The 25,878-nt window shown below is 40.0% G+C and overlaps 2 protein-coding genes across 6 annotated transcripts in view; one reads left to right on the top strand and one right to left on the bottom strand.

Annotated features, from left to right (window-relative positions):
- The window catches only part of LOC120432338 (histone-lysine N-methyltransferase ash1), a 348,037-nt gene that overhangs the window by 138,311 nt on the left and 183,848 nt on the right, over positions 1 to 25,878 (top strand). The gene's annotated exons all lie outside the window — the stretch shown is intronic.
- On the bottom strand, positions 2,557 to 25,143 carry LOC120432358 (uncharacterized). Of its 5 annotated transcripts, none has more exons than XM_039597551.2 (10): positions 25,003 to 25,143; positions 21,835 to 22,936; positions 21,586 to 21,771; positions 21,259 to 21,516; positions 7,701 to 7,886; positions 7,107 to 7,640; positions 6,783 to 7,046; positions 6,514 to 6,720; positions 5,824 to 6,453; positions 2,557 to 3,579 (listed from the first exon to the last, which is right to left on the bottom strand). In XM_039597551.2, exons 2-9 carry the CDS (start codon positions 22,782 to 22,784, stop codon positions 6,198 to 6,200), a joined length of 2,841 nt encoding a protein of 946 aa, XP_039453485.1. In that variant the 5' UTR covers positions 22,785 to 22,936; positions 25,003 to 25,143; the 3' UTR covers positions 2,557 to 3,579; positions 5,824 to 6,197. The 5 variants fall into 5 exon arrangements, with proteins under 5 accessions (XP_039453485.1, XP_052565203.1, XP_052565204.1 ...); XM_052709243.1 differs by having other exon boundaries at positions 21,835 to 23,386; positions 25,003 to 25,130; XM_052709244.1 differs by having other exon boundaries at positions 21,835 to 23,389; positions 25,003 to 25,118.

Genomic DNA, 25,878 nt, shown 5'->3' with positions numbered 1-25,878 from the left:
CGCGAAGTTTTATAATTGTTTAAAATTGCGAGCAGTTTTAAATTTTTAGAACTGGCAGAAATAAAACTAGAACACGGTGCTCGCAACGCGCTGATCTAAATGTTGTTTCAAAAAAATGCTTTTAATTGTGTGCGTATGATTATCAACACAGCATCATAGTGTGTGTGTAAGAATACGTGGATATCTCTATATATCTGATTTTTTTTTAAACTGAGTTCTATTCCAGTTCCAAATCGTCTCACGTTTGAAACAAACTCGTCGAGCAGTTTTATTCCGGTTTCAAAATACTGCTCGAAAAATAAAACTGCAACTCCGCGTTGCGGGTGGTCTGTTTCAGTTCTATTTGAAAAATGAAACAGCTAGAACAAAGTAGAGCCGCGTTGCAAGTAGTCTAATAATAGTAGTTTACGCAACAAGTTGCAAAAAGAGGATTTTTTCAGCACGAGTCGTACATTTATCCAACGAGGTTCATCGAGTTGGATAAATATGACGAGTGCTGAAAAAATCAAGTTTTGCAACAAGTTCCATACAAAAAAAAACGAGTTCCATACAAATTTTTTTTTAAATTTTAAGTCAAATTTTCATGTGTTTTGTCAATAAATCGTTTAAATCAAAAAAATGTTGAAAAGTGTTTCTTTTCGAAACAAGTGCTGAAAAGTTCAACTTTTCAGCACCCATTTCAGTGCTGAAAAGTAGTACTTTTCAGCATTTATTTTGAAAAGTAGTACTTTTCAGCATTTATTTTGAAAAGTACAGAAAAGTAGGCTATTTCGTCGTTCAAGAATGACAGGAAAAATAAGTAGTTTCACGACGGAATTGCAAAAACAACTTTTTTGCTTGCTTTTTGATCGTTTTTGAAAGCGCCTTGTGTCAAGGGTGTTACAAAACACCCAAAAAGAAAAAAACAAAAGAAATTTTGGTTACTGGACCTTTCAGCGGTATACGCACTTCGGAAGGTCACGAAAAATTTCAAATGGGCAGTAGCGGCAGCGAAGCAAGCCTGAGAGGGTGAAGAAAAGCCCAAAGAAATCGTTCCCACTCCTTTTGTTCGTGAAGCCATTGAACCCTTTTCTTGGGAGGTACGTATTGGCCCTTAAAAGAAACTCCCGATATTGGTCCTAAAGCCCTATGCAAATTTTTATGTAGGGGAAATATACCCATTTTAATCACTATAAGCCGTTCGACCAATTCTCATCGCTTTTGCCGTTTTCCGCTATTAAATCAACATTTTCAGATGTATCAACAATGGAGAGTTGCTTGCTAACTTTTATTTGAACTATTTATTACTTTGGAACAGTCAGAAACACTTTATGAAAGCTGTAATTCATGATCAAAGTGCTGATAGGCCGATAATAGAAATAGGCTGAAAAAGGGTATAGTTCCCCTACAACGGTAAAAAAACACGATTAAAAACCATTCCTGATCACTTTTTTTACTTTTTAATGCAAAATAAAAATTGATCATTTAAAAAAATCATTTTAAATTGAATGAAAATAATCGTAGAGGCATAGTGGTACATTCCAAAAATTACTGCATTTCAAAAAATCATATGGGTCATTTAACCTCAACTGTACACAAAAAAGTACAAATTCGAAATCGACTTTTTCTGATCAAGCTCAAATTTGGTGGAGCTTTTGATACCATCAAAACATGTAAGAATCCCGATTTTGCACCAAATTGGGCCACCCCTTCTTTTTTGGCACCGCTCCAAAGTTTTGCAGTTTTCGTCATTTTATCAAAAAACCTTTTTTTCAAATGGCCATATCTCGGTAACAAAGAATTATAGAGCAAAACTCGACAGCTATTTTTAAAGGAAATTGGACGCTGAATCCAATGGCGTCATCGATTGAAATCAAAGTTTGATGCATTTTGCGCAATTGAAAACTTTACACGCAATTTTCTCAATATACATGCGCTTAACTTTTGAACTAAACTTCACCATCGTGTTCCCCAGACGATTTTACATAAGAATCAATTTTTTGAATATTGGGCAAATTGGGTACTAAAGCCCTATGTAAATGTTTATGCGCAACGGTAAAAAAAAAACACGATTAAGAACCATTTCTGATCACTTTTTTTTCATTTAAATGCAAAAAAAAAAAATATTGACAAGACAATATTTTTTCGATGAATCAACTATGGTCCCCTTGGAACGAGCTGTCAAGTAAGAACTTTTCTGTCAAGAAGGACCGCGAGGTTAATTTTTCAAAATTGGTTTAAACATCCATTTTAAACTCTTTGTGGTCGTACAAAGGGTCATTGTTCTCAGAAAAATAAGCTTTATTGCTGTAAACAATAATATCAGCAATCTAAGCTTCATTTTAGGACCCAATTGAAATCTCTTGAGATAACGAATTTTAAAGCTTGCAGATGCAGAATTTACCTACCACGCGATGCATTTTGAGTGGAAATGTGAATAAAACGGGGTTTGTTAAAGTGACCTGTTGTCTTCAATTTGGCAAAATAGTTCGGACTGTCAAGCTTTAACTCCAAAAATAAACGTTCTCTAGAGATTGGGGAGGATTCTTTAATTAAATAAAAGTACAGCTTGAAGAATTATTTCAAAATCACTCTTTATTTTTACATAGGAATTTGTTTCGTTTCTCAAAGTATGCTTCTTCTTTTTTTTCTTCGCTGCGGCTTACTTTATTGAACCATGCTCTGTTTAAAAGTATGATTTCGTTGTTTAAAAAAATATCATGCAACACATACTTTCAATCAACTGCCTGAACCAGATCGATTGTGTAGTTGTAAATTCAAATTCGATTTTCTGTATTAAAAAAAAAACTTTCTACACAAATTTCAAACAAAACAAAACGCTGTTTCCCTGCAACGCCTGTTTTTTTTTTTTTTTGCGGCATTGCTTCATTGCTTGACTTTACATGCGGTACCACCGGCTTTGTTTGTTTTGTTTGCCCTAACACAGAAAAAAATCTCTTTCTGATGTTCTTATTTTTTATGCTCTAAAATAAAATTAATTTACATGAAGTAATTTTCCTTCATTTTTCCGAACCGTCACGCATTCGATTCAAATTTTTTTTTGCCTGCTGTGTTTAAAAAAAATTCTAATAGAAAAGTGCTACTTGCTCCTGTCCTCGCATCATCTCTTTCATCCGAACAATATGGTTCTTATAAATAATTTTACATGCATGGTGAATGTGGACACATCCCTCGATCGCGACTTAAAGCAGAAAAAAAAAACAGAACCAACAAAAACTGCAATAAATCTTTCATCATAGCCCACCTCTCGTCTAAATGGATTCAGCGGTTTGCGTAAGAGTCCGAATATTTTTTTCATAGATAAATTTAAAAAGAATATGAGGTGTGTGTAAATAAAAAAGGAAATTAAACTCCATTTCCTCAGTGGCTCGAATAGACAAAATAGCTGAAGTTTATGAAAAAAAGAAACCGATAAATTTTTCGGTAGCACTTTTGCTGGGCAACTACCGTTACCTTTACCTATCCCTTCAGGAGGACCTGTTTCTAAAATGCTCTTTGGACGTTGAGCTTGGGTCATTTCATAAGTTTATTAATTTCTTTTATTTTCGAGCTAAAAATAAACCTTTTTTTCCTACATCTCTATCTGAGTAATTCTCGCTGAAAGTGGACCACTATTTACACAAGGTGCTCAAAAATCAAAAGCAATGTACTTTTCCAATAGCCCCCACCAAGTTATGAATGAAACCATGTTTGGTTGGTTAAATTTGTCCTCACCTCGGCGCCACAATGCTGAAACATTTTTTTAAAGTGGTAATTTTTTGACTTAGGCGCGTCTACAAAATTGCTAATAACTTTGCAAAACTTCAACGAACCCTTGATGTTTAGGGGTGTTTTGGAAAGGAAATGAGCAGAGCTTTCGAATGAACTTGTCAGAAAAATACCGTTCCATACATTTTTTAGCCACAAAACACCAATGTATTTTTAAAAGTCATTTTTGAAGGCCGGCGCCCCGCTTTATCGAAAAACTGACAAATCCAATCGAAAGCTGAGACGATTTCACATAAAGAACCAATAAATCTAAGGTGTATGTTCCTCCTATCTTTTTTAATCTTATTTTGATTCTGCAAGCGCAGCGCTCCGTTCGCATTTCGGGCACCCAAAATGTTGCAATTTGCTTGCCCCATTTTAAGGTTTTATCAAAAAATATAGGTGCTCACTTTTTAAATGATAGTTTATTGTCCAAGGATCAAAATGCACTTTCGATAATTGACCAATATTTATGTTTTTGGGTTCTTCCAAGCAATTTAATGCCGAAAATTTGTTTTTTTTAACTTTTTTTTGTAAAATGCTCACTTACAATTCGGTGGACTTTTTTTCAGTAGAACTAATGAATGTAGCATGTAGGAAATTTCACCACGAACATTTTTCTCTAAAAGAAAACGTAATTTCGATACTCCAGTGCCAAGATATTTTAGTTTTAGTGAGAAAAAAGTGCCAATTTTACAAATTTCTCCGAATTAACAAGCACGGCCTATTATTTACATGCGGCATATGTTCTGGAGGCCAGAGTATGGTTTCTTATAACTATTTTGGTCGCTGAATTCGGATCTGGAATCAAATTTCAGATAAACAGTGAACAGTGATATTTTAGTCACGCTCAAATATTATTTGCGTGTATTCCCCATAGCCACTTAGGGATCGGCAGCCGAAGCCACTAACCACCGCGCCACGAGGCCTCTCAAAACTATCAGAAGATGAAAAAAACATTCTCCATTAAAAAATCCGTGAGTAAAATATCAATTAAAGGTGAGCGAAAGATGAAATATGACCGAATTCACTAGCGATTAAAATTACAGCATTTTACCGCAAATAACTTTTGGGCGTGGCTCCTAATTTAACTGTTTATCTGAAATTTGATTCCAGATCCGAATTCAGCGACCAAAATAGTTATAAGAAACCATACTCTGGCCTCCAGAACATATGCCGCATGTAAATAATAGGCCGTGCTTGTTAATTCGGAGAAATTTGTAAAATTGGCACTTTTTTCTCACTAAAACTAAAATATCTTGGCACTGGAGTATCGAAATTACGTTTTCTTTTAGAGAAAAATGTTCGTGGTGAAATTTCCTACATGCTACATTCATTAGTTCTACTGAAAAAAAGTCCACCGAATTGTAAGTGAGCATTTTACAAAAAAAAGTTAAAAAAACAAATTTTCGGCATTAAATTGCTTGGAAGAACCCAAAAACATAAATATTGGTCAATTATCGAAAGTGCATTTTGATCCTTGGACAATAAACTATCATTTAAAAAGTGAGCACCTATATTTTTTGATAAAACCTTAAAATGGGGCAAGCAAATTGCAACATTTTGGGTGCCCGAAATGCGAACGGAGCGCTGCGCTTGCAGAATCAAAATAAGATTAAAAAAGATAGGAGGAACATACACCTTAGATTTATTGGTTCTTTATGTGAAATCGTCTCAGCTTTCGATTGGATTTGTCAGTTTTTCGATAAAGCGGGGCGCCGGCCTTCAAAAATGACTTTTAAAAATACATTGGTGTTTTGTGGCTAAAAAATGTATGGAACGGTATTTTTCTGACAAGTTCATTCGAAAGCTCTGCTCATTTCCTTTCCAAAACACCCCTAAACATCAAGGGTTCGTTGAAGTTTTGCAAAGTTATTAGCAATTTTGTAGACGCGCCTAAGTAAAAAAATTACCACTTTAAAAAAATGTTTCAGCATTGTGGCGCCGAGGTGAGGACAAATTTAACCAACCAAACATGGTTTCATTCATAACTTGGTGGGGGCTATTGGAAAAGTACATTGCTTTTGATTTTTGAGCACCTTGTGTAAATAGTGGTCCACTTTCAGCGAGAATTACTCATCTCTCCATTTGAACTGCCACGCACGCAGAGGACCGATGTCACAAATATTTAATAATTTTCTTTTCTTCCGTTCGCACTTTTTCTCTTTTTTTTTGTGTCACACAAAGTCCATGTTCACGACATCGTATAGTCGACTTTTTTCACTCCCATTTTCCACTTTCTTTTCGTTCATCCTATGTTTGCATCCCTGTCATACTAACGTCCATGAATGAGCTCAGTACGAGTGTTTCATCCCATTTCTGCTGCTACTGGTCGGCTTTTTTTTCTCGATGTTCTCGGTTATTTTATTTTTGTTTGCTTGTTTGTTTTTTTTTCATACATCTGCATCATAATATCTCACACACTTTCGCGCTCACACACTCCAATTAACCTACTTTTTCCTTTCCTTAAGTTGTCTAATGAACTCCTGTTGATATTCACACTTGAGCTTGATGTCGGGCGGACAGATCGACAGACGGAACTCGAGCGAGTCGTCCTCGTTCAGATAACCCTCCTGGCGTAGCCGTTCGTGGTGAATGTACTGTGGCCAGCCCCAAATCTTCTTCAGCTTGAACACATTGACGCCCTCCATCTTGATGTTGGCCGTCGGATTGCGGTGCAACAGCTCGACGCGGTACTCAAAACGGCTGAAATTAGAATGTTTTACTGTTAAGAACTGTGCTAACCTGACTCATTATCTTTCTAACCTTCCAGAGACTCCGTCGAACAGTACCAGATAGACGCTCAAGTTGCACCCAAGACCTTCGCTGTGACCGTTGGCGTAGATCAGCAGTCGCCATGTGAAGCCCAAATCATCACACAGTGGATCCGAGTAAACGAACCCTTCCTTGCGCTGAAGCTCCGTGAAGTTCTTCAACGTGTAAGTAATCGTGCTGTATTCCGGAATCAGTTCACTGAAATGGTACAACGTCTAAGACGACCTAGTTTTGAAGAAATTAACCGTATGAAGCGTTACCGTTTAAGCAATTCGTTATCCTTCTTTAGCTCCATCCGCAGCAGTTGCTGATATTCGCATTTTCCTTTGTAGTTTGGAGGCCGTAGCGAAAATCGGAAGTAAAGTGCATCGTGCTCCTCGTTGACGAACCCGTTTGCACAGATCATGTCCAGACGAGCAAACTGTGACCAACCGAAGCGTTCCTGGATTTCGAACGTCTGGGTTCCCTCCATCTTCACCGTTTTTGTGGGATCGTTATGCAGCAGTTCGATACAGTATTCGTAACTGCGAAAAAGATAATCAAACATGAATCACTCCACTTCAACCACGTAATTTATCGAATACCTTCCCGGGATTCCCTCAAGCAGTCGCAAGTACACGCTCAGCCACTCATCTCTGCCTTCCTTGTCACCGTTGGCATACACTATGAGCCGCCAGCAGCACCCAAGATCATCATAACTATTGTCCGAGCAAACATCCTCGCTAGCCTGCCGTAAACCGGTGAAGTTTCGCATCACGAATATGTTCGAGTTATACTCCGGATACGCGATGCTCTGCAGTGCCGTATTCTCTTCTCGTAGATTTCGTATTCTGGTTAGGTGTTGGCTCAGCTGACTGTTGAACTGGAACAATATTTTCTCCTCCTTGAGCGATTGATATTCCTCCTGGTACTGACACCGCAGAGCCAACGTAGCAGGTCTGATCGAAAGTCGAATGTAGATCGAACCATCGTCGTTGAGGTATCCCTCTTCCAGGACTCGTTTCACCCGAATGAACTTTTGGTAGCCTCTGATCTCGCCCACCCGGAAGTGATCCTCGGACTGAAATTTGACCTGTTTGTGGGCATCGTTGTGCAGCAACTCCACAATGTACTGGTATCTAAAAAGAAAGAAATGAACTTTAGAAAAAAGATTCAACCAATTCGGGCTCAGAGCCTACCTTCCAGCGATACCATCGCACAACTCCACGTACGTGCTGAGATAGCGGTAATTGGTGTTGTTGCCCTTTGGGTAGACGTTCAGCCGCCACCGCGATCCGACCGTATCGGTGTACTGCTTCGACAGCACGATGGACGTCGTAGGGTCCCGAATGTTGCAGATGGTGATCACGTTGCTGTCGTATTCACTGGAACGATGCAACGATTTGGTGATGTTTATTGATTTGGTTAGGGAAATAAATATTTGCGATGCTCTTCTTGGTTGTTTGTTACAAGCTAATAACCATTTGTTAGTAAATAATTGTTTTGTTGGCATCAGACAAATTATTTTCAATTTTTCAGTTCGGTTTTATTTGTGAATAATCAAGTTACAATGAGTTCATTTAGGTACATAACAGAGTTTTGATGTTCCTTTCAGCTGTGTTTTACATCGTGATTCAATCGAAAACATTATCACTTATAACTATGGAATAGACAAGAGTAAGAAAAAGTTTTCAAAAAACTTACAGAAACACCGGACAAATTAATAAGCTGTTTAAGTTTAAGCTGTTCAAAAGTTCACATACAGTCATTTACAATAGTTTTGAAAAGTCAATAAAATGTTATATGAAATCATTCTATTATCATTCATTCATCATCATTCATTGGTTCATTTGTTCAGTAAAATTGAACAGTTATTTTTTGATGGATGTTTCCATGATAATTTATTCTTGCCCTTAGAAATAGCACTTATTTTTGTATTTTTTTTGTTGCAGGGTCGATTTATTTTTCATTTCTTTTCTTTTTTATCTACTCAATAAAAAAAACACTTTCAGAAATTATGTTTTTTTTGTCGCAGATTGTAACCACATGAATGTTTATTGAAAAACTAAAAAACTCTTATAGTTTGAATTTTATGCATAAAAAAATCTTCTATCCAAATCACTCAGTTTTGCTTTTAAATATTTTATTTTTTGAATAATCATAGTTACTTTACTACTACTTTAAAACCCTTTAAAAAAGAAATGACCAAAAACTAAAATAACATTAAACCATATTTGAACAAAACAAACATTGAAAACGAAACGATCATGCTTTGCTTAGATATTCTAATCGAATCGGCATTTGGATTCTTATTTTATCCATCTCGATGGTTCCCTAGTTATTAACAACCAGAGAGTCGACTCTTTATATTTTTCTTAACTATAATTATTATTAACTTAACAGGTTATAATATATACAGTAATTTCCTTTTGAAAAAAAAAAACTAGTTTTGCTGGCATTTTTCCTTAAAATTAATTTTGCGATTATTGCTTTGTTGGAACAGTCAAGTCGTCAATCAGTAAAAGTGCGTTAGCGTATGGAAAATGTACTCCGTTTGCACGTGCTACTTGATCCTGGTTTTGGGAGTTTTAACAGTTTTACTTTTAACAGAACCTTCAAAACTAGTTTTGGGGGGCTCTTGCAGACGGTGTTTTTAAATAGTGCATCGCAAAAACAAGCATTTGACAAGCATGAAAGCTGAGCATAATTGAGAAAATGCGTGAATGTTCCCCTTCACTCCGAGTCCATTCCTTAACGTGTTCGTTTCACTAGATTTTTTACCCCCTTCCAGCGTGCTACCGCACGCAGGTGACTTTCAGGCCCCAGCGGTGACTGCAACGCTTATAAATATGCATGCATCCACAAGTACTTATGTCCTGCGCTACTTGCCAACAACGATCAGTTCAAGCCGATCACCATCTTCATCTCGCGGAGATCACTCAATACGGGTCTGACGATGACACTGCTGGATGATCATCAGCGGAGGTAATTTCACGGTTCTACGATGGCTGTTAGTTGAGCGCGAAGTCCTGTCCAGGCGGGTAGCAGGCCAAGAATCCGTACAAGGGAATATGTAACGGAAGAAGGTCAACAGTGAGCGATTCCGACAGATCGTTTGGACAGGTATAATGTCTGCTGAACGGCACCGAGGTTGAGAGGTGACTCACGAAAAATTTCGCGCGTTCCCGTACCTGAATGCTTGAACAGCGAGCTCCACTAATGTGTGAAGATCAATCACGAGCAATTTTAATTGGCCCTCACGAGAGAGGTACGTACGGACTAAATCGGCATGATCATCATCAACATTCTCCAAGCAGAACAAAAATAGCCCATATGTACTCTGTACTACTCTCGAAGCAATTCAATGCTGTCCTGTCCGGCATGCAAAGTGGATGCGCGGCCAGGGTAATAGGAGGTGGTATTACCTACTGCTGCAATTTTGGCGAGTTGGCCCCCCTAAGTTGGCCCTTTTGGCCATCTTCGCTTGGTTGAACACGTGAGAGCAATTTCAGAACGTCTTGAAGCTCTAGCCAAACGGAGATGATGCATCGGCTTCGAGCAGAACATATTAATTTAATGTATGTTAATTATTATTACCCACAACCGCCGCCGGTTGGTGGGGCATTGTGACCTCGCCGTGATGGCCAACAGTTGTGGTCTTCTTCTTCGAATTTCGGCTAGCCTTTTCTTTCTAGCTAGAGCGCTTTGCTTTCTATTTTGGCCGCCAGTCAATAGTGGTTGCGCTAAAATAAACATTGTTTAGCGAGCGATTCAATTAAGGCATAATTGAATCTAATTTAAATACTACAAATTTTAGGTTAACCACTTGCTCGACACGCGAGACAGATGCTGTCACGTCGTGTGAATGCCGCCGTTTTCTGTGGGCCCGTTGTCGTTGGCGGCGCTCTATAGTTCAGACAGGCAATATAGAGAAATGCGCTGTTCAGTGAGATTTGAAGCAACCAAATCAAACCACGCTGACATCAAGTGATGGCCAAACTACCGATGTCAGCTCTTGGTGGTTAAATAAACTGTCATACAAACTCCAGTGAAAAAGTATGCTAAATCTGATCGTGTTTTCGCTATTGCTCCATAGCTACTGCAAGGTTCGTTGTCTTTTTGGTCATGCCTGTAACATAACCTTCCGATCTTTTTTTTTGTGTGCATGTTGCATCCACATTTAAACAAATTTGTTATAGGGCTACTGCAATATTTACAGTTAACAGTACAAATAATGTTTTCAAAATTGTGAATAACTAAAGTGTGATTCTAATTTTCTGAAAATATCAGAATAAAATATTTAACGCTACGACTCACTAATGGCAACCTTCCCCTATCGCAAGGGTTCAAAACGGTCGTGACCGACTCTTCAGAACTGTAACAAGCCACAATGTCCGATTTGGTGCGAGATCCGCTTGATAAGAGTGCGGCCTAATTGGTACACGAGCACATAGTTCGCGTAATTCGCAGCTCTATTGGATCAATTTACGTAATTCGCCGACCGATTTGGATAACCTTGGTAGTACCAGTTTTGGAACACGGGTAGCTACTTTTATTTTTGTTTTGTTGTATCTCAAAGTTCGTTGGCATGCGATGCATGGGGAATTCGAATGAAGAGAAATGCACAAAAAAAATAGTCTCAAAATCGATACCAGTAAAACACGCAATCAAATTAGTATAATTCCTTGATTGATTGTAGATCTGATCTCAATGGGGAGTGTGGACCGGTTTCTGAATAAGGCTTAATATATATGCCTTGTTAGAGCAAGCTTGCATTTTCTCAAAAGAGTGAATGTTTTTAACAGATACATTATTGCTTGCAAATGTTAAAAACACATTATACAAGCAGTTTTTAACCAGTTTCCGTCAAGATTTACTCATAAATGACTAAATTGGACATTTGTTAGATTTGAGTGAATTTAACTCAGATTTCAACTATATTAGGGTCCTGAAGCCTTTTTCCTTTTTTCAGGGTCCTGAAGCTCTGTGTTTATTTTTATGTTCAACAGTAAAAAATACACCTTAAAACAATTTCTGAGATTTTTTTTCAATGTAAAAATAGTAGTTTATGCAACAAGTTGCAAAAAGAGGATTTTTTCAGCACGAGTCGTACATTTATCCAACGAGGTTCACCGAGTTGGATAAATACGACGAGTGCTGAAAAAATCAAGTTTTGCAACGAGTTCCATACAACATTTTTTGCAATTTCGAAAAACACCCATTGAGTGAAATTTTATGTCGAATTTTCATGTATTTTGTCAATAAATCGTTTAAATCAAAAAATGTTGAAAAGTGTTACTTTTCGAAACAAGTGCTGAAAAGTTCAACTTTTCAGCACCCATTTCAGTGCTGAAAAGTAGAACTTTTCAGCATTTATTTTGAAAAGTGTTGCTATTCGATTCTGTTATTTTTGGTACAGAAAAGTAGGCTATTTCGTCGTTCAAGAATGACAGGAAAAGTAAGTAGTTTCACGACGGAATTGCAAAAAAGTATTTTAACGTTTTTTTTTACTGTGGATCAACTATGGTCCCCTCGGAACGAGCTGTCAAGCAGGATACTTTCTGTCAAAAAAGGCTGTGAAGTATTCTTTTCAAAATTGATTTGAACTTTATTGTTGTGAAAAATAATATCAGCATTTTAAGGGGTTACATACATGTAAATCGACAAAAATGTAAGAGGTTGGTTTGGGCACACACTTAAACTTTTTTTTAAATCTGTTTTAAGGGCATTAAAATATATATTTTCAACTATTATCAAAATAAATTTGAAGATATTTGGTTGTATCATTGCCGAGATATAGCCATTTTAAGTTAGCAGTTTCAAAAAACGGGTGCCACGATATCTCCACACTGCTTTGACCAAATCGGCTCAAAATTTTGGTGAAGCCTCGTTAAACCGGTCCTGTGTGCATGACGAAGCCCGATTTTCAAAAAGTTTGTTTGAAAAAAAGATAAAAATATTTTTATGTTTTTCATATAAAAAATCGCCAGTTTTTGATTTTTGTATTTTTTTAAAAAGCAAAATTTCAAAATCGGGCTTCGTCATGCACACGGGATATGTCTTGCAAGTCTTCATCTCAAATTTCAGCCAATTTGGTTCATGCCATCTCGAGATATCGTGGCACCCGTAAATCAACTCGGTGTTTAGAGAAAAACGCTAACAAAGTTCGACAGTTCGCTTTGCGCATGGCAAAATTTTGAACGTAAATCGTCTCTTACTCAGTTTAATCATGAAATATCTTCATGAAACTTTCAGGAGTGATTGAAAATCATCTTTTAAGTGGATTTATTAAACTTTCTGAAATCAGATTTTTTTTATTTTTTATATATATGTATGTAACCCCTTAAGCTTAATTTTCCGACCCAATTGACACTCTAAACATGATAAAAAGTTTGGTTAAATCTAAATCGATAAAAAGTTTGGCATTAAAAGAAGTCTAAAACAAATAATGACAACGTTAACTGTAACTTTAGATTAAAGATATACCAAATTTATTTAAAAATGCATGCTACTCTTCTGACATACTTAAACAAATGACGATTAAATCTAGATTAGTAGCTGTGCTGCCACAAGTATTCGCTACTAATTTTATAGTGCCGCCATCAGGCCGCCAAAACACTTAAGCGCCAAGCACAAAACGAGAGCATGCCGAAATAACAACAACAAATCCTCCACCACATGAACGAGGCGGTTTGGTTTTTTAGCTGATTCGGTTCAAAAGTCGCAGCTATTAGGGAGAAATGCTAGTTTGACACACGTTAATACTTGTTTGCTCATTAGGGGGCAAAACTTGATCTGCCGAAAATGTGGTCTATTTTTTCGATGGTTGCTCCGTGTGCTCGGATTAATTGCGATGCACATTTTTTTTTTCAAATTTATGGTCTTTTCTATGATATTTAGGCATTGACATTATTGCTCTGCACTCATAATCTGTTATTATTCGCTGTTATAAAAACAAACGCACTCAACCACTTTTTCACACTAGCCAGCTTAATTTTGTTTAAAGCAAAAGCTACTACTGTTTCACTAAATAACCATTAGTAGCTTACGTTAATTATCTCCTACTCGTCAGATTACGTGATTACGTGCTATCTAGGTCCTGGATAGCGTATTAGCAAGCTTTAATCATCGAGTTCAAAATTTCGAAACTTGAAGTCCTTGCTATCTTGACCAATGAGCTAAAAAACTGCTTATATCATGGTTTAAAAACAAAAATGTGGTAAAGGTGGTGCAGGTGCCCCTTTAAGATTGATGTTTAGCTGCAGCAAGTTTTATGCCTGTTGTTGTTTTTTTTTTTCTTCATATATCTAATCGGTATGTGCGGCAATCATAAAATAACTTAAAATGCTGAATTCAATATTTTTTCTATGGCGAATAAATAACTCCACAAAGTCAAACGGCAGAACACAAAATTTCGTTACATGTAGCTTTTATTTATACATTTATAGTTTTAACACTTGTTGACTATCTTATCTACGCAATCCAAATCGTAAAGGGCTATGAGTGTTTAAAACAAGTTTTTCTATCATATCTACCAGATCTGACATTAAATTACCATGTTTAGATTCGGAGCAAACCTTATGCAAGTTGAACTCACGACTCACAAAAATATATGGGGTCCATGTTTTGCACCTTAGTCAAATATTCTACACTGTTATGTTCCTCGAATTAAGTTGCAATCAATCGTTCAAAAACCAAGCTTTTTTACGCTGAAAACATCTGTTTCTAAATTACTATCGATGATCGCTCGCGTACAAATTCCAATGCTGTGGGTCCGCTGAGAATCCCTGACGTAGCAATAATATATCGTGGAACACTGCTCTGTCCAATTCCTAACATCTCCCACCCGGAAGACCCGCCGAACCCTAACGGACAGTTTGCATGCACGGGCGGGCAAGGATAGTCTCTTCGTTTGACGACATGAATGCGGCACCGATGAACTTATTTTTAGGCTTGAAACCGTTCAGCGAACCGAACATGATCATCGGGACAGTGTCCATCCGATCCATACCGTTGGCCAGCCGTCGTCGTCGTTCACCAGCCCGCCGCGGAGTGTAGGACGTAGTAAAGATAAATCTAACCAGGCGGACAATTAATTGTCGGTCATTTGCATCTCTCGATGCGGTGTCATTACGGAGCTGAGTGTACCATCTTCTTTGGGTTCGTCAAGCAAACTCAAGTTGGCATTTTGGTCGAGCTACTCTTTATGCAATCGACGAACGACGGGCCCTTAAGGTTCTGCAGAAGCACATTTGGCCCCCACAAGAAATGGGGTGGATCTTCGCTACATTGAGCGAAATTTCTCAGCAGTGAAGCGATGAGCCTCTGCCATTTGCTCGACAAATTAGCTGGATTTTTTAAACGAGGAGCTATTTTACGCTTCATTAAACCATCTTCAAAATGCTCCTTGTATCCAGGTTACTATACTACACTGAAAAAATATTATGTTTTCAGTTATGAGCAATGTAATTAGCTTATATCTGTAAGCCCATACATCCAATTGAAATGTGGTCAAAGACAAACTTATGGGAAATTGGACGAGCTTTTCGGGAAAAATATTTACGAGACTGACGGAAACTTGGCTGAAAGAGAACACGCTTTCTTCGCAGGTCTTCGGACCGGATTACGAAGTTTTTCGCTGCAATCGTGGACCAAACAACAGCAGGAAAGCGGAAGGAGGAGGAGTCCTCGTCGCGGCACGCCGCTGTTTCAAGCCACGCCGGATTGTCCAAGACGCTTGGAAGGCAGTCGAGCAGGTCTGGGTGTCTCTGAAGCTGTCTGATCGTGTCCTTTTCCTCTGCGTGGTATACTTCCCCCCGGATCGCATTTACGACAAGGACCTGTATAAGATCCATCTCGATTCGGTAGCATCTATTGCAGAACGCACGCGCCCGATCGACGACATCGTTGTCGTAGGGGACTTCAACTTGCCGAAACTGACCTGGACACCTTCCCGTAACGGTTTCTTGTACCCGAATCCTGATCGCTCACAATTCCATCCCTGTGCGCGCGATCTTCTGGCCGGATATAACCTGGCCACTCTCCAGCAGATCAACCATATTGAGGACGAAGACGGTCGCCGTCTCGATCTTTGCTTTGTGAGCGCACAAGATTTCGCCCCAACGCTAATCGTTGCCCCGGCCCCGCTTGCTAAGATCGTCCATCGCCATCCCGCGCTCGTTGTCACCATCGACGGCTGTCACAGCTCTGTTGCTCGAGACCGACCGGACACCGTATGCTACAACTTCCGAGGTGCTGATTACGATGAAATGTCTCTGGCACTGCGCAACATCGACTGGGATAGTGTCTTGGACTCTGTCGACGTCGATGCCGCGGTCGATACATTCTCATCAATCCTGCGAGATCACATCGAACATTTCGTGCCTAAGGTCAGGAAGCGTAATTCCACTCACCTACCGTGGCAAACGCCGGAGCTTTGCAACCTAAAAACCCAGAAGCGAGCCGCTTTCAAGATCTTCTCCAGGTGTGGAACACTTTCCCTTCGCGAGTACTACTTGAGAATGAACAGCAAATACCAGCGTCTGAGTCGCAGTTGTATGGCAAGCTACCAGCGCAAGAAGCAGCGTGAGCTGAAGGCCAACCCGAAGAAGTTTTGGAAATTCGTCGACGAGAACCGCAAAGAATCTGGGCTGCCTTCGTCCATGCGATTGGCCAACGAGGAAGCTGAGAGCACTGCGGAAATCTGCAGGCTGTTCGCCAAAAAGTTTTCGAGTGTTTTTACAAACGAACATATCACCGACGACGAGATCCAAATTGCTGCCAACAGCGTTCCCCGTCGTGATCGATTTCTCCCCATGATTGACATCGATGACGACGCCATATCAGCTGCGATAACTAAACTGAAACATTCCAGCTCCCCTGGACCGGATGGAATTCCCTCGACACTGCTGAAGCGATGTTCGTCCGCGCTGGTATCGCTCCTCTTGCACCTGTTTCGGCTATCCCTCGCCTCCGGAAAGTTTCCGTGTGCATGGAAGCAGGCCTTCATGTTCCCCGTGCATAAAAAAGGCGATCGAAGGAACATCGAGAACTACAGAGGTATCTCGGCCCTCTGCGCTGCCTCGAAACTGTTCGAGTTGGTGGTGATTGGTCCAATATTTGCCCACTGCCGTCAGGAATTATCCAGCGATCAGCATGGATTCTTTCCAAAACGGTCCACTGCCACGAATCTGCTGTGCTTCATCGAGTTCGTTTTCGATAGCTTTGACAATCGCTCTCAAACTGACGCCGTTTATACAGATTTGTCGGCAGCTTTCGACAAGATTAACCACAGTATCGCTATCGCCAAACTCGAGAAGCTCGGATTCTGTGGCAGCCTGTTGACATGGTTCAGGTCGTATCTGTCGGGACGCTCGCTGCGGGTGAAAATCGAGGACGCACTCTCCGAAAGTTTCGACGCTACTTCTGGAATCGGTCAAGGCAGCCACCTCGGTCCGTTGGTGTTCTTGTTCTATTTCAACGACGCCAACTTCACCCTGAGAGGACCTCATCTTTCCTACGCAGACGACCTCAAACTGTTCGCCAAGATCGACTGTCTCGAAGATGCCGAAGCCCTGCAACGCGAACTGGATAAGTTCGCTGATTGGTGTGAGGCGAATCACATGGTCCTAAATCCCGGTAAATGCCAGGTGATAACGTTTAGCCGGAAGCACTGTCCGATACTCTTCAACTACCATCTTGGCGACACACTAGTGGAAAGAGTTGATCACGTTAAGGATCTTGGTGTCATACTGGACGTTAAACTGACCTTCAAGCAACACGTGTCCTTCATAACTGCCAAAGCATCCCGTCAGCTCGGTCTGGTGATCCGTATGACACGCCACTTCACCGACATCCACTGCTTGAAAACGCTGTTCTGCTCGTTGGTCCGGTCCTCGCTCGAATATTGCTCGTCGGTTTGGACTCCGCACTACAACAACGCCGTTTATCAGCTAGAGAGAATTCAACGCAGGTTTGTCCGATACGCCCTGAGACTGCTGCCCTGGAGAAATCCCCAGCAGCTGCCGCCATACGAAGACCGCTGCCAGCTCATGCATCTCGACACTCTCCAGCTGCGTCGTGACCTGGCCCGTGCGTTGACAGTTTCGGACGTTCTGACCGACAGGATCGATTGCCCCTCTCTTCGAGAAAAGATCACCTTGACTGCACCTGCCCGCCAGCTACGCCACACGCCAATCATGCAGATCCCTTTCCGCCGTACCAATTACAGCGCCAACGGAGCCATCGTCGGACTGAAGCGAGCCTTCAATAAAGTGTCCTCTGTTTTTGACGTCAGTTTGTCCAGCGATGTGTTAAAGTCCAAGTTTTTATCAGTGTTAAGACGAATGTTCTAGCTTTAGTCTTAGTTTTTAAGTTCATTTGGGCAATAAGTGCCTGTTGAGAAATAAACACAAGTCTGTTATATAGAAATTGCCAAAAACCATCAAAAAACCTATTTTTTCAACTTTGTTATTTTTAAAACCGCTGTAACTTCACAAGGATTGGACTTAGGACAATGGTCAATATGGAGACTTTTATGTAAAATTGTCTGGAAAATCGACTCTCGAGTTCGGTTTTTGAAAATTTTGACGTTCAGGGCACTTTTCAAAAAAACAGTTTCAGTAAATGATTTTTGTATTTTTTTTTTGGGTGAGTTGCTCCATCCTGCATTTTTCGTGAGTCTTTTTGTAACATCTTAGGCAATTTTCACAAAAATTTTGAACGAAAAAAAAATTGTGTTTTAAACTTAAAAATCAAAAAATCTCATTAAAGTGGAATGTTTTTTTTCTTTCAGTGTAATTTTTTCGGAAAGCCCGTCAAATTTTCTACAAGTTTGTCTTTGACCACTTTTTGATACGATGCAACGGCTTCGAGATACAGCAATATTTAAATTACGAAATACAAAAATATTGAAAACACTTCTCAAATGTCATTATCGAGTGTAACTGGCTCAATATACACAAAAATGGCTTATATATGCCTATGATAACATGTCTACAAAGTTTCATTGAAATCGGAGAGGGTCGGGTGCAACCGATTCCCTATTTGACATGAAATTGCTCCGTAATGGTCTTCGCATGCTGTGCACAGCAAAAGAAAAATCGTAAATTTACAATTCTTTTATTATTATTTTTTTCAAATAGACATTTCTTTGTACCCTTCCATATGAAAGTTGGTTTGAGACTAAGAACAACATTTATTTATTTTTTACATTTTTCATTTATCTGAAACTATGTTATTATTTTCTTAATGGCCAAAGAGACGAGATTACATAATTTATTCGTCCAAACATGAACTCGATCCAAACTCTTGATCGATTTGGGCCTTCTATAAAATTACGGGCTTCGATGGGAAGAATCCAGGTGAAAAGAAATTAACTCAAAAAAATTGCGCTTTTCTTCAATCCACTTATGTACACAAAACTTCAATTGCGCGAAATAACATTGATTTAAAAAAAAAATAATCTGGTGTAGATTATTTCAATACCGACATCTTTTGAGCTTTAACATAAGACAGCCGAAATACTTGGCAGTGCCCGAATTATAAAAAAAAAAAACTTGAATAGGTTGAAAACTATGTCAATGTTGGTAATGCCAGATTATAAATCGAATTTCGAACCAATATTTTAGGTATGAATTTATGGATAAAGCGCTTCATTACCAAGTTATATTCATTTCATTTTTATAAAATATTATCAGGCAATAAAAAAACCGAAAAATTTTCAATTTACCGTGCAGACTCGATTATCCGTAGGCCTCGGAAAAATTTCACTTCGGATAATCGAAACTTCGTATAATCGAATCACGATTTATTTACTTCGTTGTCTTATTTTTGATTGTCGAGCTTAAGTATGACCCCTACGCTAAAGTGATTTAGGATTTAGGAATCCAAAATGGCGGCCAATATGGCGAAATATTCAAAAAATGCATTTCATTATTAAACATGCAATCAACTATTCAAATTTGACTAAAATGAGGTCTCAGAACACGAATTTGATGTTAAAAACAAGGAAAAGAAAAAAAAACGAAAAAAAATTTTTTTTGTTCGTGATTCGATTATTCGAAGTCCCATACAGATCTTCGGATAATCGAACATCGGATAATCGAAACTTCGGATAATCGAGTCTGTACTGTATTTGTTTTGTAACATTGGATATTATAGAAACGGATGTTAAAATACAGCGTCTGAGGAAAAACGAACAGTAAAAATTGGTTTAGGTTCAAAATTCATTTGACGAAATTTCATGAAATATTTGGGACTAATTTCAATGTAAAAAAATAAAGCATTAATGAAATTTTATGATCACCGATTGAATAAATTTCCTAATTTATTTTATTTTATGTAAATGAGTGTGTTTTAACCTTTAAAAATGTTAGGGTTGATTTCTGAGATGGGTCCAAACTTCAATGTTTTCAAGCTAATTTATAGGATATTTTCCGATCGAAAAAATGTTAAAAATTGGTCATGACTTCTACAAGTAAAAAAGTCACTTGGTTAAACGGTACACTGTTACAACTATTTAATTTCATTTTAATTTCAATAAAAAAAATATTTGTACAAATTTTTCGTCATTTTCTGAATTTTTTTTTTTACAAAATCTTGATGACATTGCCAAATAAACTTTGACCATGTCATAACATAGCTTTTAAGTTATTCTAAAACATTCAGAAACTCTAAATTTATTTTTATACGGAACCTAGTATGAACGAAATTTTAATTTTTTTTATTTAGTTTTTTTTTTGCGGGATGCTAAAAGATTTCTCATTTCCAGGGTTTCCCTGTTTTTCTGTTTTAAAGAAATTCCACATATTTTCAACTGTGTTCCATCCTAGTTGGCCCAGAAAAGACAAACCCAACTTCGTCGCCCCGGACGAACACACACACACACACGCGCGCGAGCCCTCACAACCCGGTCACACACCCGCGCCGCATCAAAGTTTGAAAACGCAGGAAAATGCTCGACCGTCATCATCAGTTTTTCAGCAGCAGCGCGCGGCGGTTTATATAGCGCGGTGGTGGTACCACGATCTTTATGTAAATCGATATTTTTAGAGCGAGAACGCGGCTAGTATGCGTTACAGGCGCGAAATGTGTGTGTGTGTGCGCTCGCTAAAACATGCGAAAACCTTGACGTGGTTAAACTTGTGCACTAATTATTGGCTGCCGAATTAGATGATACGGCTAGCCCATCTTATTGATTTCTTTGTTTTAATTGAACTAATATAACTAATATAATATATTTGATCAAAAGTGCTCAAACATCTCCCGCAATACATGATCCTAAAGGCCACAAGTAGATTTAATCATCAGCTACCTGAATGAAAACAAACTCATTGTAACCTGTTGCTTGTCAATCAAATCTTTTCGAGCGGCTTTACCAAATCTTCTTTTTGGTATCTGCGGTTATTTTTACCTGCTGGTCTAGCCATCAATATTTTTATTGATCTGCCAATCGTTTTTTGGCCTCATAATGAGCACACTTCACCCGTGATTTAATGATAGTGACCGTGAAAAGTTGATGTATCCTGCTTTTAATGGTAAATATGTAATAGATATATCGCATCCAAAACTGGATGTCGTTTGGAAACTATTCGAGACAAGTATGTGACTTGTAACGTACCCTTTGAAACCATGTGGGTAACCTTTAGCCGAATTATGTATCAAACTAGTTGGGCCTCCACTATGTGGCATAGAAAACAGGTTGACCCTTTTTGTGTCACACATCTAAACAGACAACCAAAACCCACGTGTACTCACTTGATGTTATCTTTTCGCGTACGATCGATATACTCCTGTTGATAGCGGCTTTTCATGACGATCGTCGGAGGTCGTACCGAGAACTTAATCTGCAGCGTATCGTTCGCATCGCCGATGAAGCCTTCCTCTACGAGGCGCTCGTTCTCGATCAAATCGTGCACCGGCCCTGTCTGGTGGTGCTCGAAGTGATCGATCTGGGTAAGCCGGATCGACTTGGTAGGATCGTCCTCGTGCAGCAGTTCGATGCAGTACTCATATCTGGAAGAAGGCAGAGAAGCTTGGTTGATGATATTTTGGGGGATGGTTGAGGTTGTCGTTGGTGTGTACCTTCCAGTTACTCCTTCCGTCATCATCAGTGTAACCGAAAGGTGATCACTTTTCCAGGCATGAAGCCGCCAGCCGAAGCCAATCACGTCGCACAGTACGTCCGACGTTCGACATTCTTCGATGGGCTCGATCGCTTGGTAGTCCTTTATGACAAACACCATCGACCGAAAGTCGGGAATGAAATCACTGTAATTAGAAGATTTGGTGTTTTAGAAGCTGCCGTGATTCGTGTAGGTGCAGTGGTGTTACCATTCCAAATCGGCAGGTACTGGCTGATGAACGAAGGACGAGGCAGGTTTCTCAATCAGCTGGCTACAACGCTTGAGAAATTCAGCATCTTTAACCAGCAACTCTTCTTGTGGGCAAGAGTTTAGTTCCGATTCCAGCTTCTTGTAGCCTGCCGTCACCCGGAATACTTCATTTGCGATGGTATCTCGTTGGTCTTGCAAAACGCCCAGTTTTTTGTTGATCTGTCGTTCGATACATTCTGCCTCCGAGTGTAGAAGGCGACTCAGTTCTTGCAGCTTGCGAGCCTTAGCCGCCTTGACCCAGTCAATGTTGTGTTCAACGCTCTGTATCACCTGCTGGATCTCCTCCAGGTATGTTGATACAAGAGCGAACTCTTGCCTGATTTTTCCTAGCTTATCATCGTATATTGCGGTTATCTTCTTGAAGACATGTTGTGTATGAGAGCTGTCGCGAATACCGCAAGTCTCACAGATGCAACACTTGCAGGTTAAACAGAAGAACAGCAGTGGCAGTGCGTGTAGCGCGCAAAGTGGCTGATCGCTGTCCTGGTCTGAGCCATTTTGCTGACAAAGTATGGTATCTTTATGTATACTATGCCCATTCTCTAAGGGAGCTTCTGCAGACTTGGTATCGCTTTGTACTACCGTTTCGGGTACTTCAACTGTGGTCGTCGTGGGCAGTTTCTTGAAGCCATTCTTGCGCTGATGGTTGATCGGCTGATCCTTTCCATTGCTTCGCTTGTTTGTCAGTTCGTTTGTGTCAGTTTCATTCACTCGTACATTATTTGCTTCTTCCTTTCCGTTGTGCACTACACCATTGCTCAGGGGTACTTTTCCGTTGCTTGTTACCGTATGATTATTCAGTTGCTGCTTCCTGTTTGATTCTTTCGATTTCTTTCCCTGACGCCCGTTGACGGTGAGCATCTTAGCCTGAGCGGAACCATTAACCATTCCGGCGCCAGCATTCCCGTTTGTCAGACGCCCGTCGAGCGACGAGTCGCTTTCAATCACTTTCACCACTAACTTTATTGAGCCCGACTCGACACCGTTCCGGCGATACTGATGCTCGTTCTGCTGCTTCTGCTGCACGTTTCCGCCACACTCTGTAACATTAGTACCATTGTCCGAATGGCCGGATTGCTTCGTGTCTTCTTCGTCGCCGACAACGAGATCCGCTGCGCACCGGACCAAATCGTCGATCGGCAACTTGGACTTGCAGTTGGGACACTCACTAGTCTTGGTTTTGCTATCGGTTAGCCACTTTTTGATACACTGAAAGCAGTACTGTTTGGCACACTTGGGACACAGACACTTGGGATGGCGGGCCTCCTTCCAACACAACAGGCATTCACCGGAATGCTTCGACTTGAGCTTTCGTAAGATGACCCCGTTCTGCAGGACAGCTACGTCGTTGTTGTTCCGATCTCGGCCATTACGATTTTCCATCATACGTGGGAAGCCAGGTTTGGAGGAGGTGTGTGTGTGGGACGTACGAGTACAACAGGAAAGGGCTATCAATAGGGATTCGTGAGGGGTAGGCTAGGTGGTACGTGCTGCTAGTAATATAGAGCGTAGGAACGGGGTTAAGCATTTTACATAGAACGATTTACAAAAAAAGCTTAAAGTTTCATGGAATCTAAATATTGTTGATCGATCGTTGAAAAAAAGTTAACAAATTTCACATTCAAAAAGAGCTCACACTTGATATTCACGTATTCAGCGAACGATCAACGTCAACAGTTTCACAATTTAGATTCCGTGAAATGAGCGAATATTTTTATGACACATAAAATATAAAAAAGGCCGCGTGCACACACAATGCTAACAAGGCTGGCTGAACAAAAGGTTCTTTTATTATTTTTTTAAGTAAATCTGTACGGTTGAAAAGTCATTAAAAAAAGCGTGCAACGAAATGCTCGGTATCGGTAATCCTGATGTTCTTCTTTTTCGCCTCATGTAATTCTTGTCATCACTTAAGCTTTTCTTCCCGAGTTGTTCGAAGTTCTTTGTTTCCACACTTCGTCACTACTGATGACTGCATTGCAAGGTGAAAAAAAGTGCTCTTTGAAAAATGTGAGATTATTCCGGCATTCACTAGCACATATACACAGGCGAACTTGTTGGCAAATGTAAACAAATTGTAAATTGTAATGTGCGGATTTTCCTAACAAATGGGTGCATTCCATCGACGCTGAGCTCACCGCGCAAAGTGCACTCAGCTTGTTTGCCAAATCCCCTGGCTGTTAACAGTTTTCCACGGGCGCAAAGGTGGGAGGAAGTTACGAAATCTTCCCTCCCCGTAATTTTCCTGAAAATTTCATGCACAATTTACAAACTGGCTCGTTTTCGTTCGCTCCCACGTTCGTGTGAGTAAAATCGAATTTTCACGTGCAGTGCCACGCTGTGAGAGCACAATCCGTTGACTTTTCTTTTCTTTTGGAGTTTCGTGCGCGAGAGGAGCAAACACACAACAGTGACACTGACGACGTGACGACGTCGTGCATATCGAATTACAAAGTGTATTAATTGTGCGCGATTTTCACACGTTTTTCACCGCCATTCACGATTAGCGCGCGCGGGTGGCTCTCACCACACATAAACACGACTTTAAAGAGAGACAGTCACTCGTTCGGGAGTGCTTCTCATTTCCCTCTCTCTTTTCTCGCGGTGAGTGCCGATTTTCTCACACGTTTTCTTCGTTTCTTCAGTCCCCGATTATTTTTTTTTTTCAAATCTTCTTCAGGGCCGGAGGACGTTCAAAGAGGAAAATATTTTTAACCCACTATCGCTTATTTCTCGATCTTCTTGTTCTTCGCACCTTGATTTATTTTCTTTTTTTCATCATGTGTGCGTGTGCGTGTGTTTAGTTACTAAACTTTATTATGATCACACCACGGGCACGAAGAATGTCGAAGAAGAAGTAATTTTCTGGTCGCACTAATTCATTTTCCTCGCGACGATCTCATTTGATTTTCATCGGTCATTTTATCCCGTTTTTTCATTCACTTTTTCCTTTTTTCAGTGGTTGTAATTCCACCAACTTTGCTTAGCACTCCTACACACGCACACACCCACATACACCGAGACATCTTTATGGTGCAAAATTCCATAACCACTATTCAGCAACAATCCCAGTAATGCCGAGAAAACTCCTTCTCAACTAACGCACCAGGTTAAGTAACAGGCCCGCGCACCTAAGCCAAAACCGGAGCCAAAGTCAAGAGGCCGGAGGGGTCCTAAATTTTTCACACGCGGCTCACCCACCGTACCAGGGGAGGACACACACCAGGCTGAACGGCAAACGTGTCTGTGGCCACCGAGCTCCGAGCTCCGAAAAGAGAGACGAGTTACGAAAAACTGACTCGGGAAAATCTTGTACGCACTCTGCTGGTCCCGCAAGTGATCCCCAGCGGAAAATGCAGCCCCGACTCTCGGACGCATGCGCACTGCCCGGACGCGGTCACTCATTTCCTGTGTGCGGATAATCCGCCTGAAGGTAGACGCGAATCTGTGTACAGTGTTGCCAGCATTTGCAAACTTAAATTGGAAGATCCTTTCGTAATTCATTACACCCTACTTCTCAGACTTTGCATCGGATTGATACCTCGTGGAGGAGTCCCCTGGTGTTTTGTGTATTGCTATGGATAAACCTTTTGAATATATTTGCTGTACACCCACACACAGTAAAAAATAATGTAAATTTGGAAGCTGTAATTTTGGAAGGATGAATATTACCTCTTTTATGATGTAATTTTACTTCAATTGAGACTGAAAAAATGATATTACACCATAAAAGTGGTAAAATTACACATTTCCAGAGGTAAAATTACACCTTTTTTCTGACATAAAAGATGTACCCCTTCCCAGATGTAATATTACCATGATTTTTTTGTCTGTGCAGTAGCGAGGCTTCCATCCAAGAGAATAAAAGGCACGAACTGTTAGTAGAAAAGTTCTGAGAGCATTTTTCTCGAAGGTTCATTCTCAAAAAAGATCAGTCGTCTAAAAAGATACCGATACCGAGTTTCGATCATGAAATCTTCAC

Source organism: Culex pipiens, chromosome 3, assembly GCF_016801865.2.
Source record: "Culex pipiens pallens isolate TS chromosome 3, TS_CPP_V2, whole genome shotgun sequence".
In the NCBI taxonomy this organism is placed as follows: Eukaryota; Metazoa; Arthropoda; class Insecta; order Diptera; family Culicidae; genus Culex; species Culex pipiens.
The sequence above is the reverse complement of the archived record's forward strand: the minus strand, read 5'-3'. Positions and strand labels throughout refer to the sequence as shown.

Excerpts from the sequence above, each read along its gene's own strand:
- LOC120432358 (XM_052709243.1), bottom strand. The coding sequence starts at position 23,282 with ATGATGGAAAATCGTAATGGCCGAGATCGGAACAACAACGACGTAGCT. Across the intron at positions 7,047-7,106 it reads CTTGAGGGAATCCCGGGAAG|TTACGAATACTGTATCGAAC; the intron begins GTATTCGATAAA and ends TCTTTTTCGCAG. Across the intron at positions 6,454-6,513 it reads TTCGACGGAGTCTCTGGAAG|CCGTTTTGAGTACCGCGTCG; the intron begins GTTAGAAAGATA and ends TTCTAATTTCAG.